Raw genomic sequence first — 14,451 nt, 5'->3', positions numbered from 1 at the left:
TGCTCACCCAGCTACCGCCACCAGGTTTCAGCAGTTGGGGTACAACAGTTTACACATCTCACCATGACCGATAACTTCGTACCTCTACCAACTCTGAGACGAGTGCTGTTACAAACTCCAGCACAGATCAGTTCTCTGGGGCCTCTGGGGCATGCACAAATGCACGCTTGTGCAGACACACACTTAAGTGAGCACACGAATGCACGCGCAATCTGCTTCTGGTTCAATTCTGCAGCTTAGAAAACAGGTAAGAGGAGGTACTGACTGCTTTAGGTTACTAAAGTAATAAAAGGAAATGACTTAGCAGGTTTTTATTCTTATTTAATGGATTCTCTTTTGCAACAAGAATACAGGTCCAGCAGCGACATGACTGGGGATTTTCACAGAGCTTTATATCTTTTACATGTTTGCTTCTTCTAAAAACCTTTGTATTAGGGTACAGGCAATCAGGTCCAGGTGAGAACAGCTCAATGCAGCCTCTCTGGGCCCCATAGAATATTTTGGTTAAATATCTTTTAACTGTCTTTTAACTGATAAGTTTGGTTAAAAGAATACAAATAAGCAGAGCTGGACACTGAGAGCCACAAAGACAACTACCAGGGAAGAGACTTGGAAATAAAAGAGAATTTCAAATTTTAATTCAATTGGTGAGTCTTCTCAGCAGGTCTTGGGTTATTTATGATCCCTTTCAGTGTTGTCAAGGGAAGTCAAAGCTCAGATTTTCTGACATCCTTTAAAGGCCAGATTAACTCACAGATGTAGGGAGCAATTAAGCTCTCTAACAGTCACATCCTGAGCATAAAAGCACTCCTCTGCTAAGCTCCAAAGAAAGGTGCACTTTGACAAGGCAGACTGTCATGACCAAGGAGGTACAGAGCAAGCAACTTGTTTCAAATGATGCCAGCATTTTTAAAGGTGAGTCCCCAAGCTGAAGTCCACACCAGACAGATACCAAACATCTGTAAGGAGCCTTCCTGCAGCTACTTGTGTAACAAGTAAATCTGTAAGAGAGCCAGAGCCCTGAGAACAATGGCCATTAAAAATCTACTTTTCTAACACTTAGACTAAAGTAATGAAAGCTTCAGAAAGGCTCACATCAATGCGAACACAGACTGTGCAACTAAAGGGGCAAAAAAGCAGACAGTCTGTTTGTGATCTATTAAATTAATATAGGCTTCCTGATTTACTGATTGTTTATTATTGTTGCACAAAAATGCTAGGCCCATCTGCTTGAAGACCAAGTGTTATTCGACGAGATTTATGGCAGTTTTGCATCAAGCACTGAAGAATTCAGTTTGTCTTAAGTGCAATTTGTTGTGTAAAAACATCATAAAGTTACTAGATCCTGACGGCACAGCCACATCCATACAAACAGGGAGGTCTTGCACATGCAGCAGTTAGAGCTGGCACATACAGAATAGCTCTAGGCCTGGATACACAGCAGCACTAAAGCAAGACAGTATGGGACTGGTGGGCACAAAATGCAAAGGGCACATGCAAGCTCTGTCACGCCTGCTCCGCTGATCCCGTATTTAGGTTTTAGGATATAGATAATAAGACTTGTCGCATGGAAAATTAGAGGCTGCCCATGACAGTGAAAAATGGTATCATTTGTAGCCAAGAAGAGCAGCGTAAGAGCAAGCTGATGTCTGAATGGTACATGTTACACCTACCCGGTATGTGCAGATGCACAAATTAAACAGACTGTCTTTGGTCTCGCTTCCTCCCTTTCCTTAATACAATGTGTTTGTGACTTTCTATGTAGATGCCTGATACAAAAGGAAGGGATTGAAATAATTTCTGGAAAGGTGCACTATCAGATAAAGATGCACATAATGATGTGCAAGTCAGTCAGTGCTCTGGAGCCAGTTGGACATTTTACAGTGGCAGAATGAGGAGCTCCAGTAGAATTTGGGGAAAGACAGAGTGATTTCCATAAAACCAGCCAGCCTTAAGCTTGAGGTGGTCTTTGCTTACAAGCACACTCATATGATCCCACTCAGATAAACATGACAAACTGCTGCACAAATGAGTTTCAGACTCATTTTATCTGTCTGAGGATTGGTATGATTTCCATACCTAAATAAGCTGTGAATTTTGTCCTCACGCATAAAGCCTTGTACACAACTTAAACTGTGAACGCTCAGGAAATGAATTCATTCTCCTGGAACAAGCATCTAAAGCAAAAGAGCAGTTTTCTTGCTCTTGCTATTTTAAAGCTATAATACTTAGCTATATATACATACTGCTATTTGTACTGGAATCCCTTCCCCAGCCTACAGGATGACTGCTGTCAGGGCCATTACTGTATCAGGAGTTCCAGATTTGGCTCAGTTTATTCCTCCTTCCCAAGAGGTAGTTATTAAAGACAATCCCACAACCTTCAAAGACAAAACTCCTGGGGTCATCCTTCACTTGATCTGTGTTTCAAGACCTTTAATGCCATTGTTGGCAGCATTACTCCCAAAAGACACCTTTTTTTTTTTTTTTTAGGCAAGGAAATGCTCCCTCCTCCCCGACTTTTTTTAAACCTTTCCAGAAGGAAAACTTTTGCAGCAGATATTCTGTTTGTTCAGCAATGACAAGCTCTGTGTTTAGATGCTCCATATGCTGGGAACAATTTGCTACCGCCAGCTCCTAAGGAGGATAACAGTTTTGCTTTCCCAGGAAATGGTCTGTGCTTCTCTCGGGTGGGCTGTGTATGCTATTCAGCAACTAGGACTAACAAATCTGTGAAAAAAAAATAGTATTTCGCATATCTTAAAAACCCCTTCAGAAGATAAGTTCTGTATCACAGTAATTCCGTGATAAATTATCTCATGCTTTTCATTTCTGTTGTGCTCTCAGCCACCATGCCTCTTTGCAGGCTCAAGGTTTGCTAGATGCCACGAGGCTGCTGTACAAAACAAAACACCTGGGAAAATACGACTCAAATATGCAGATGGTTCCCAACTGATTGCACCCGGTTCCCAACTGATGGCAGACACTCAGCCATGAGGAGGGAAGCTCTGGGAGAGTTTTATCTAAGAAATCTAGTGTATTCCATGTAAACTGCAACTAACGGGAACATTAGGTTAATATAAAAGAATTGGGTTTGTTTCATACTTTTTTCCTTCAGTTGGATGCTAATTGAAGAAAGCACGGGAATGGGAATGGCAGGCCCCAAAGAAGGGACTCATTTTTGCTGTTTATGGTCTCAGCCTGCAACTGTTGATTCCTGGTAGTAAATCCAGGCTTGGTTATTGAATGTAAGACAGATTAACCTTGTCCTGTATGCTTTCTTGCAGCTTTATTGGGTGATTTATCTCACATCTGAAATAGCTGAGGACAGTAACCACTAAATTTAACAGTCATAAAATTGACAATCGGTGTCAAAGACACCCCTTCCCCTAAAATATGGCATCTTACTAATAATACCAAAAGAAGCTCAAGATCAAATTTGGCAGGACATGGAGCAAAGCACACAGCAGCTGAAGCACAGAAGTTCCTCCAGCGTTCAACCCTGGCTTTGCATGACTGGCAGGAGGGGGCCTGGAGGATTCAGCATCATTCTGCTTGCACTAAAAAGAACTGTTTCATGTCCCATGAGTTATTACTTACGCTGTCTTTAGACAGTCATCTGAGCACTAGGAGAAATTCTCTTTCTAGGTCATACCATGATAAGATAGGTTGCTTTCCTGCGACTTCTAGTTCCAGCCATCTCTTAGATGACGTATGTTGCTCCTGAGTCAGGACAGCCAAAGAATTTACACCTCCCTCCCTCCGTTCTTGCCCTCCTTCCCCAAGCTTGCCTGTGGATTAGGATGACTGAATGTATTCAAGAAACACGTGAGAGGTCTGAGAACGGATTTACCTTAATACCTGCTGCAGTCAGGACCCCGTTTGATTCTGGCCCTGCCATCAGGCCTCACATCAATATATGATGCTCTCCAAGATCCCACAAGACATTCTGGCTCGGTTTACATGGGATATGGGGCTTGCACTGGCGCTTTGCTGAGGCATAATTTTCACATCAATTGCAAAGTTTCGCAGTGAAGCCTTTCTCTCTGCTTTACTTTTTAAAGCTTTTTTGTTTCCCTAGACTGACTCCACAGAGATCTAAAAATTGGTCTTGTTGCATTAGTTTTAGTGTTTTGTCTGAGGCAGCTTGCCTTTTCAACTTGTAATTTCAGTCATGCATCTCCTGGTGACTAGAAGGGAAGCCAGGCAGCTTACTGCCCATGGGATAAGTTGGAAGCTTACCCAGTGAGGGCTTTGAATATCAGATGAAGCCAAGTGGGCCATGTCCGGAGCTCTAAATTCTAGCTTTCAGCTTCCTGAGCACTATGCTTAAAACATTACACATACTTGTTCAAAACCAGACGTGTTCTTTCTGACAAGAAGCAAAACACAGTTCTGAGGACAACACGTACTTCTTGCGGAATAGAATCACAGAATCGTCTAGGTTGGAAGAGACCTCCAAGATCATCTAGTCCAACCTCTGCCCTAACACTAACAAGTCCTCCACTAAACCATATCACTAAGGGCTCCATCTAAACGTCTTTTAAAGACCTCCAGGGATGGTGACTCCACCACCTCCCTGGGCAGCCCATTCCAATGCCTAACAACCCTTTCGGTAAAGAAGTTCTTCCTAACATCCAACCTAAACCTCCCCTGGCACAACTTTAGCCCATTCCCCCTCGTCCTGTCACCAGGCACGTGGGAGAACAGACCAACCCCCACCTCGCTACAGCCTCCTTTAAGGTACCTGTAGAGAGCGACAAGGTCATCCCTGAGCCTCCTCTTCTCCAGGCTAAACAAGCCCAGCTCCCTCAGCCGCTCCTCGTAAGACTTGTTCTCCAGACCCCTCACCAAATTCGTTGCCCTTCTCTGGACTCTCTCAAGCACCTCCATGTCCTTCTTGTAGCGAGGGGCCCAAAACTGAACACAGTACTCGAGGTGCGGCCTCACCAGAGCCGAGTACAGGGGGACAATCACCTCCCTAGACCTGCTGGCCACGCTGCTTCTTATACAAGCCAGGATGCTGTTGGCCTTCTTGGCCACCTGAGCACACTGCTGGCTCATATTCAGCTGCCTATCAACCAGTACTCCCAGGTCCTTCTCTGCCAGGCAGCTTTCCAGCCACTCATCTCCCAGCCTGTAGCGCTGCTTGGGGTTGTTACGCCCCAGATGCAGGACCCGGCACTTGGCCTTGTTGAACTTCATGCAGTTGACCTCGGCCCATCGGTCCAGCCTATCAGATCCTCCTGCAGAGCCTTCCTTCCCTCGAGCAGATCAACATACGCACCTTACTTGGTGTCATCTGCAAACTTACTGAGGGTGCACTCGATCCCCTCATCCAGGTCATCGATAAAGAAATTAAAGAGGACCGGCCCCAGTACTGAGCCCTAGGGGACTCCACTAGTAACCGGCCTCCAACCAGATTTGACTCCATTCACCACAACTCTTTGGGCCCGGCCATCCAGCCAGTTTTTAACCCAATAAAGCGTACGCCAGTCCAAGCCACGAGCAGCCAGTTTCTTGAGGAGAATGTTGTGGGAAACGGTGTGAAAAGCCTTACTGAAGTCAAGGTAGACCACATCCACAGCCTTCCCCTCATCCACCAAGCGCGTCACTTGGTCATAGGAGGAGATCAGGTTCGTCAAGCAGGACCTGCCTTTTATAAACCCATGCTGACTGGGCCTGATTGCCTGGCTGCCCTGCAAGTGCCGCGTGATGACACTCAAGATAATCTGCTCCATGAGCTTCCCTGGCACTGAGGTCAAGCTAACAGGCCTATAGTTCCCCGGGTCTACCCTCCGGCCCTTCTTGTAGATGGGCGTCACGTTTGCTAGCCGCCAGTCAACTGGGACCTCCCCTGATGGCCAGGACTGCCGATAAATAATGGAAAGCGGCTTGGCCAAAATAATTGCTATAGAGTAAATTTTATTTTGAATAGCTTTATAAAATCATGGGAAGTGTTTATTTCCCAGACTGTTCCCAGTTACAGCACTACGAACTGATGCTAATAAAAAGAAAACCCTTCATATCATTACAGTTACAGCAGTGTATGCTGTATTTGGCCCTCGTTATCTCTTCCACCCCATCCAGGGGATGAAACAAAGCTGCATATAAACATTTCAAAAGTCAAGTATAAAATTGGAGGTGGGGGATCTCATTTAAGTGTTGTCATTCTACATCTTCTGGACTAAGGAAGCCTGATTTGAATCTCTATCTTGGACTTTACTTGACTTTAATCACACACAAATGCTAGTTAGCTTCAACTGCGCACTTAATTTTTTAATTAAAAAAGTAAAAAAAAAAAAAAAAAGACTTTCTACAGTAGTTATTTCAAGTAAAGATGAAACCACAATGGTATGACAAGAAGCTTTAGCCAAACACAACCCCCTTTTTCAGGATGAAGAACATCTACATTTCCACAAATTCCTCTGCCCTCAACCCAGAACTAGAATAGTCTTAATTAAAAAAAAAATAAATAAATAAGCTTGAACCAGCGATTGTGACATTTAGGGCTACTTCACAGCTCTGTAGATTTTACAGGTAAGTGCTTTCCCTAATAAAAAGGTAATAAAACCTTTTTGAACACACTTGTCTGAAACCTCTGGAAAACAAAATATTACCAAAATTAATGATCCTTGCTTTGTCCTTCATTGTTAATAAATAAAAAATAAAATAAAAAAAAGCTGTGAATTTAAACATTTGCTCAGAACTGTATCAGCAGCAACTATAGATAAGAAGGAAATCTGAAATCTCTGAGACTTTGTGCTAAATTCAGAATACCGAGTTGATTTTTGTTGTTGAGACCAAGTGAAATCCTTTGACCTATTTCTCAGCTAAATTTACATGGTTTTTGCTGTCTGATAACCCCCATGAACGTCACTTTACCTGGCTAATTCCTTGAAGATACAGAACAAGAGGTTCGGTCTTGGGGATGGTCACCCACATTTTGTACCAGGTCTTCCCTTTTTCAAGGAACTGGAGGTAGCTACTGAAGACGCTATTTTCAGCTGCTAATAAGCTTTGCTTCTGGATGAAGAAAAAGAAGAAAAGAGAGCTGTTCCCATTCATGTTTACATGGACAGAATACTTAGAATTAAATACAAAACAGAGCTCAGCTAAGTTGTCTAGAGTTAAAAAGATACTGAAGGACAAATGCTGGATAGCTTATGACTGAACAAAAGTTTAATCATCACTATATACCATCAAGAAACAGCAGAATTCCACGAAATAGAGACAGATGCTGAACTACCGTTCCCAGTGGACAGGAAGTTAAATTCTACCTCCACAAAGTACATTGCGAATGGCAATTAAGATGACACAGCTAGTTTCTTGCTTAGCAAAGTAGGCTGGGAGATGATTTGAAATTAATGAAAAAGGTGCCTTAGCATGAGAAAGCCTCATGTATATACGGGGATGCTACTGCTGCAAGTCTGTGTGGAATACAGCTCTAACATCAGTGGGAAAGGAACACGAGCCTGGAAACAGAGAAACAATTATTGCCCAGAACCTGCCCTGCAGAGTGCCAGTCTTCCACAAGCCCACTTCTGGAACCCACTGCACAGCCAGCAGCGGTCACTTGGCAAGCCTGAAGCAAGAATTTGGGGAAAGGATAGAGCAAACGGTGCCTCTCTACATTTTAGCCTTACTTTGTCATAAATGTATTTAATTCATTCTTTCTGAAGCACTGTACCAAGTGCTCTGTGCCTGCTTTAGTTTAATATTGCAGGATAGACAGGGGAAATGTCTGGAATTTGGAATAAAAACTGAGCAGGCAAGACTGAAAAGTGAAGAAAAAAAAGTGACTGAAAAAGTGAAGCAGTATGCAAATACTTGTGTTTCTGTCACTCACATCTTTGCAGTACTGGTATTAACAGACACTTGTGCATGGCTGCAGAGACATAAGCCAAATCAGAGAGCTCTATGGCAAAAAAGGTGGAATAAATTTTGGTTTTCGATAGAAAGCAAAGAAAAAGAAAATTCACATTAGACTTTACACAAGTCTCCTGGGGATTTCTGCTAAAAACTTTTGAAAAGTGGCAGTCTCCTCAGCTGCTATTAAGCTCTTTATGAAAGTTTGATGTAAAGAGGAGGGAAAGAAGAAGACTGGCTCTGATCTTTCTTTTTTTATATACCTACTTTCTTGCATTTTACCTGATCCTCCGAAGATTTAGCACAAGGCTAGAAGCCTGAGAATACAAGGGAAAAAAGTACTCTTTTTTCCTTTGGTTTTTACAGCTTTCTGCTGTAATCTGCTTTCTGAAGTAGAGCCATAGGTCATATTTCACTGGTTTGCTTTTTGGCTTTTCAGATTAACAGAGCTCTCTGCTGAGTAGGTGTAGGTTTTCACTTTACTGGCAAACAGCACCACTGAAACAATCCTAGAAAGTTTATAGTGAGATACCACAGACTATCCTGAGGCATATTAAGTGCTCTTCACCTACAGGCATAACTGTATTGTACACACAAAGTTTTTGATGGTACAAAGCTCTGGATCCAGAATCTTCTCCATGCTTTGTGGACACATTATTTTACGGAAGAGCAATGCACGTTTGTAGCTTTATTCCAGTTTGTATTTCTGAGATTCTTGATGTTTTGTGGGGTACAAAGCTGACAAAGCACTGGAGCAGCAGAATTCACTTTGGCACACAGTGCTAGTGTAGTTTTTACCATTGTGGTAACTTCCAGGACATTTAGTAGCCCGGAAATAAATATGACATTCTGGGAAGCCCAAGGAGAAGGGCCAAGAAAGCTTTATTTGAGGAAACATTTATTGCAGGAGTTCTGGACATGCACTGGCAGGTTTATAGTTCTTGCGCAGAGTCTCGCTCTTTTCCATGTAGTTTGTTTCTCCTGAGGAAGTTGAACAAGGCTGGAAGGCAGTCTGGAGGCTATGAGGGGTTGCTTCCAGAAAGGTTTTTCAGAGTTAGGTGTTTTTCAGTATAGGTTGCAACAGTTCACTGATTTTCTATGCAGTGTTCAAAGCAGGACAGTACGTGTCAGCATATTAGGGGGAAGGATGGTTCACGATGATGTTAAGTTCTCTTGGCGTTTCAGTGGCTCCTTCCAGAATTTGATATGGCCCAAGAAGATAAAACTCTGTGGGTCCACTTTCAATTGAAATCAATGGCCTCTTTTACGCATGCAGTGATTTCTGGCTGTATTTCACAGGTGAAATAAATAAAAGCCTTTTCCTCAAGATGGCCCAGGAAAAGCGTGTCATGTAATGGTACTCAGAGCTCTGCCTGTAGTCTAAAAAAAGGATTTGTAAGAGAAGGTTCAGTTGTTGTGGGTGAGGATAAAACTAATGAGTTTGCCAATAAATTCCTTGTTCTTGTAAAAATAAGGGTAAGTTATGCTGCTATCATGGTATAAAGCTTGGTGACATCTGCAGCACTTGTGAAGCAGTAGCTTACACAGCATAATTTGTAGAAGTTGCATCTTGGAGAAAACAGTCTGCATTATAGCAGGCTTGAGAGTGTTTCGGTGAATCCTGATAGTCTTTCAGAAGGATCCCATGCACGACCAGGTAAGAAAGACTAGTTCCAATGATATTTTGGCAGGAATGTAAAACTATCTTCTATATAAGTTAAAAACAAAATCTTATTTTGCCAACAGTTCATGTGAACAACTCAAGGTTGGAAACACACCATAATGAAAAGTATCCAGAAGTTTTTCCTATTTTTCACTACTTTGAAAGCTGAAGCTTAGCTGCAAAGCCCATATGCATCTGTGTATGATAAACATCCTAGGATGAACGCTCCCAATCATGAACAGAATTCAGTTTACATGCACACTCAATACAAGTTACAAGCTAGAGGATCATATATCATCATGGGAAAAAAAAAGATAACCAGACAGTTTATTTTAAAAATAAAAGCATTTAAATAATAATAATAATAATAGTAGTAATGGTAATTAGTAATGGTAATAGACTTGCAAGGGCAGCTAGCACACCAAAAGTTTCTAAGTAAATACTGTACCTCTGCAGCTTGTCTTTTCTTTTGTTCTCCTACTGTTTCCACTCCAGGGCTGCATGGGCTTGCTGGAAGCTGCAGAAAACACTCTTTACACACTCGATTATGACGGCTATTATCTGCAAGTGGTTTGAACTCTGAGCATTTTGCGCAGATCACCTATATCAGAAAGATGGTGCATTGTTAAAACATAATATTTCTTATTCATATTCCAAATAAAAGTGAATTGCAGAATGGATGTTATTGAAGTAAAATCCTGAAAGCTATTGTAAACATGAGATAAAGTGACCAATCTAATATTTACTTTATTTACCTCCATTAAGAATTAACATTATAGCTGATCCCATGCTGTGTACCGAAATACTTAATAAAGAAAGCAAATGCCTAATGGGAAGTACTTTATAATTAATTTTATGAGTCATAATGGGTTTGGTTTACTAAGCAGTGTTTTTCAATGTCAGACCGTAAGATGGTCTAGAAAGGACTGCTTTTTGGAGTAAAGGTGGCTGACGTTTCCTCATTAGTCAGGTAGTTTAACCTGAAAGAACCGAGGCATCCAAAACCATCAACTATTTTAAGAACGTAGTCCAATATACTATCCATTAAAAATTATTTGTCTGATGCTAAATTAACAGCTTTAGATTCCAACAGCATCCAAGGAAACATCAGTCCCATGACACCAGTGCCTGTGAAGAGCGATGGATCTGCAGCTCTGGAATCTGCTTCCACACTTAGAATCTGACTCAAGCACTTGCTGTTGCACAGCTGCTCCAAGGACAGAAACTGTCCCCTAGGGTGCAGTCAGATGGATTCAGCATCTATTCAGAATTTGCTGTATAATAGTACACCACAAATGCCCTTCGGTTACAAGTATATGTTACTGTATGCTTCACTGCAAGACATTAATTACTGTATGAAGGTAACTGCCTTAATTCGGCAAGTGTTAAGCGAAGTACTGCTCTGCCAAGTTATATAAACAAAAGCAAGCTGGCATTTTAGAAACATAAATTGCCTTAAGAAAAGACTATCAACTTCTTTCATTTGTATGCTATTGCCACATCAGAAAATATTGCATAACCAACAACTGTTTAAAAATACATTATTAATAATGTAATTCTTACTACCTCTCTGTCCATAGGGGAAAATTGTTATTTCATTTCTTTAATTATACTCAGCTTTACAGTGGAACATTTTTAAACATTCAGAAACACTGCATGATTCTAACAATTATTTTTAAGAAAAAATTACTCCAGGGTAATTTTATTTCGACTGGTGAGACTGAGTTTTTTGAACATCTTAACAGTGCATCTAGATCTCCTTTCAGTGAGATTGGAAAATTTATCTCCACTTCCCAAAAAAATAATGGCACTTAAATAACATTATTCTGTACTAGTTACATGGGAAACACTGAACCATGAAACTCAAGTCACAGAAGGAAGGTTTCAAGTTGTATTACAGAAATCAATCTCATCTTGGCTATGGTTGCCATTTTCGGACAAATCTGAGAATTAAACTGTCAGTCAATGGCACTGAGAAAAGGTGGCTAAATGCCTTTTGTAAGCTGGTCCCGATTCTCCAGGACTAATTTTTTCAAGTACAAGGATACCTCTTTGGAAGAAACAACTCTTAATAGTTCTGCTTTAGGGAAAGAAGAGACCATCCATCTCTAATATTGTATATTCAGCTGTTCATCCTAGGAAGAACTAGTATGAAGCAGGACCATTGGAAGGTCATTTTGTTTCTGTAAAGAGAATATGGTGGACAACCCCACTCCAAATACATGCAAATACATGCATGTGCCCAGGGAATGCACCACTGACTTTTAACCACTGATGCAGTACATGTCCATAAAACAGCACAGACTAGGCCACTTGAAAACTGCACCAGATATTTGCCCTTTTTTTCCTGGGTACCCCAGGAATAAAGTAACTGGAAAGATCTGCTCTGTCAATGATCTGCCACAAACATCTTTTAGTTCCCGCACTGAAAAAATAAAAATTCTCTTCAATGCTCTCTGCAAAAGAAACTAAAAGCCTCAATGCATTCTGAAACTTACTGCCCCGCACTGCTTGCAGTGGTGCCGCCGTTTAGTAATGGAGTTGAAGCTTTCACTGCAGCTCTTGCAAGCCTGCTTCTCCTTGTCTCGCTTGGATTTGGAAGATTTCCTACAGGGATCACTCTGAAATGAAAAGTACACATATGTGATTAAAAAGAAAAAATCTCAAAACAATTCCTAGAGCTCTCATTGACAAAGCAAAGACCACCTTTGGGTTTCACACCATTCGAATCATTTTAGAAAAGAATTCATGTTAACTCTGCTCATGTCCTAAGGTTAGAATGGAAGTGCAGTTTCAGCCATTGGGTGTTTCTGGTGTGGCATTATGTAGTTTCTGATCGTTAGAATTAATTCTCCAGGTCCCTCTCTGCCCGTGTGTGTCCTTATAGCCACTGAGCTACTCCATCTCACAGTCCATTGATCAGGAGCAATGGGACATGACAACGTGGGCTTTCCAAGAAGAGCTTTCCTTCTGGAACTCACCTCTTCCTCCCTGGTGCAATGTGATTTGGTTAAGGTAAATGCTGCTGACCTTGTGAGCACACTGAAAACTTCTGTTCCCATGTAGAAAGATTTGGGAAAAGCAGCTTGACTGCAGAAATGAACAGTGCTGGAAGACGACTTTTTGCACCACCCCTATTTCAAATGCTTACTTAATTTAGGAGTTTCCTCAGGCTCCCTCCCAGCCCACAAAGAAACAAACCCATTAAGGAAAAAAGGGACACCTGCACCAGGGGCCTGCTATTAACTGCTCTCTGCAAGGACTCTCAGCTGTCTGGATAGCCAAGCAAGACTCACCTCTTTAGCTCTGCACCTAAGCCGGTACGTAAAGTCACTATGTATGAGTAAATAAATCCAAATGTATAATTTTTTGATAAACTGAAGCTCATCCACGTGCCAATGTACAGGTCATAAAAATACAGCTTCCTCTATACCTTCAAGTGAGCCCCTGTTGTTGTTGTTTTGTTTAATAAATAAATACCATTTCTCCTTCCTAGCCAGGACAGCTACACGGAAGGGCGCAGCAGCTCCCTGAAGCAAGCCTTTGGAACCTGCAGCCTGACAGCATCTGCAGGGAGATCCAAGCCCAACAGAGGTGCTGCACCATGCTCTGGTACAGCTCTTTCATGAGAACAGGTCTGAAAACTCCCTCCATTTTCATGTGCTTGACACAAACTACTGGAATGGAAACATTTCCTCTAATTTGAAAAAAAAAAATCTGAAAGTCAGGTGAAGATTAAGCCCATTTAGGTTACATACCTCTATGGACTCGCTGACAACCATCCCTTCCCTTCGAGGCATGCACAGTAAGTCACAAAGTCCACTTGAGAGAGAAAATTGGTTCAACAAATTTCCCCTTCCTCCAAGTCTTTATTTAACACAAGGATGCAGGCACATGGGATAGGAGGAGAGGCAGCCGTAATTACAATTAGCAGAGGCTGCCCATGGATCTCCAGGCAAGTGCTACCAGAAATCCTGTCATTTTCCTTAAGATCTCACCTTAGGGGTTACAATTCACCTGCAAAAGTCACTAATACATATTTCAAGGGCAATTCAAAAGCCAGATTTTATAAGCTGTACCAGTCACTGCACAGTGCAGCGGTGTAGCCTGACCAAAGCCACCAGCACTGCAAGCCCAGAGAATTCAGTTCCACCAAAACAGAAAGGTGAGGGCAGGAGCTTCATTTCGTGTCTCAGGGGCACTTTAGTAGGGAGAAAATAGACTGTGGTCTTGAAAATAAGGGGTGGTTGAGAAAGTGCAGCCACATCCCAGAGAAAAGTCTTGCAAGCCAGAAGCATGATGACAAAACCAAGTTGCAGGGACCCACGAGCTGACTGCAGCACACCCTTCCTTCAGTGCCCCATATTCCACCCGCATGCTCTCAGTCACCTTCCCTCCTTTTCCCTGATGACTGCTGGAAAGCTTCCAGCCAGGAGAAAACTGAGTCATCTTTCGCTTCCTTCAGTCCAACCCCTCTATTTCTTTCATTCCTCTTCACCTTTGCCTTTCCCTCATCCCCAAGTATCCCCCAAGCATCACATTCTCCATTCTGCAAATCACTGATTCCCCTTCTCTTGACTTTAAATTATTCTTTCTGAAGGATGGGGAGATGGAGACAGGCCTGGAGGCCTTACTGCTGGCACCACTCCTACATCTTCCAGCCCCTCGGACTCTCTGCCCTGACGTTCCCCGGGTACAGAGGACAGCACAGTATCTTTCTGCAGAGCTATTGAAACCACCCTGGCTTGTAATAGCATTACACAACGAAACCGCGACTAATTACTTCTAATTGGATTGGATGTTTTCATTTTTACTATCTTTTCTACAGCTGCAATAGCAACATCTCGAACTTTTACGCAGCTACATAGGATGTTTGCAGTTCAGCTTGGTGAAGCACAGCCACACAGGGCTGTTCTTTC

The 14,451-nt window shown here is 42.2% G+C and overlaps 1 protein-coding gene across 10 annotated transcripts in view; it reads right to left on the bottom strand.

Moving 5' to 3' along the window:
* The window catches only part of FGD3 (FYVE, RhoGEF and PH domain containing 3), a 115,276-nt gene that overhangs the window by 1,475 nt on the left and 99,350 nt on the right, over positions 1-14,451 (bottom strand). For all 10 annotated transcript variants that reach the window (XM_083795948.1, XM_083795949.1, XM_083795952.1 and 7 more), the window contains exons 16-18: positions 12,031-12,153; positions 9,981-10,133; positions 6,886-7,026 (exon numbers count right to left, since the gene is read on the bottom strand). In XM_083795948.1, the coding sequence (XP_083652074.1) occupies positions 6,886-7,026; positions 9,981-10,133; positions 12,031-12,153 (417 nt within the window). The remainder of the gene's footprint in view (positions 1-6,885; positions 7,027-9,980; positions 10,134-12,030; positions 12,154-14,451) is intronic.

Source organism: Anser anser, assembly GCF_964211835.1.
Source record: "Anser anser genome assembly, chromosome: 12".
Classification (NCBI taxonomy): domain Eukaryota; kingdom Metazoa; phylum Chordata; class Aves; order Anseriformes; family Anatidae; genus Anser; species Anser anser.
This window is presented reverse-complemented; position numbering and strand designations above follow the sequence as displayed.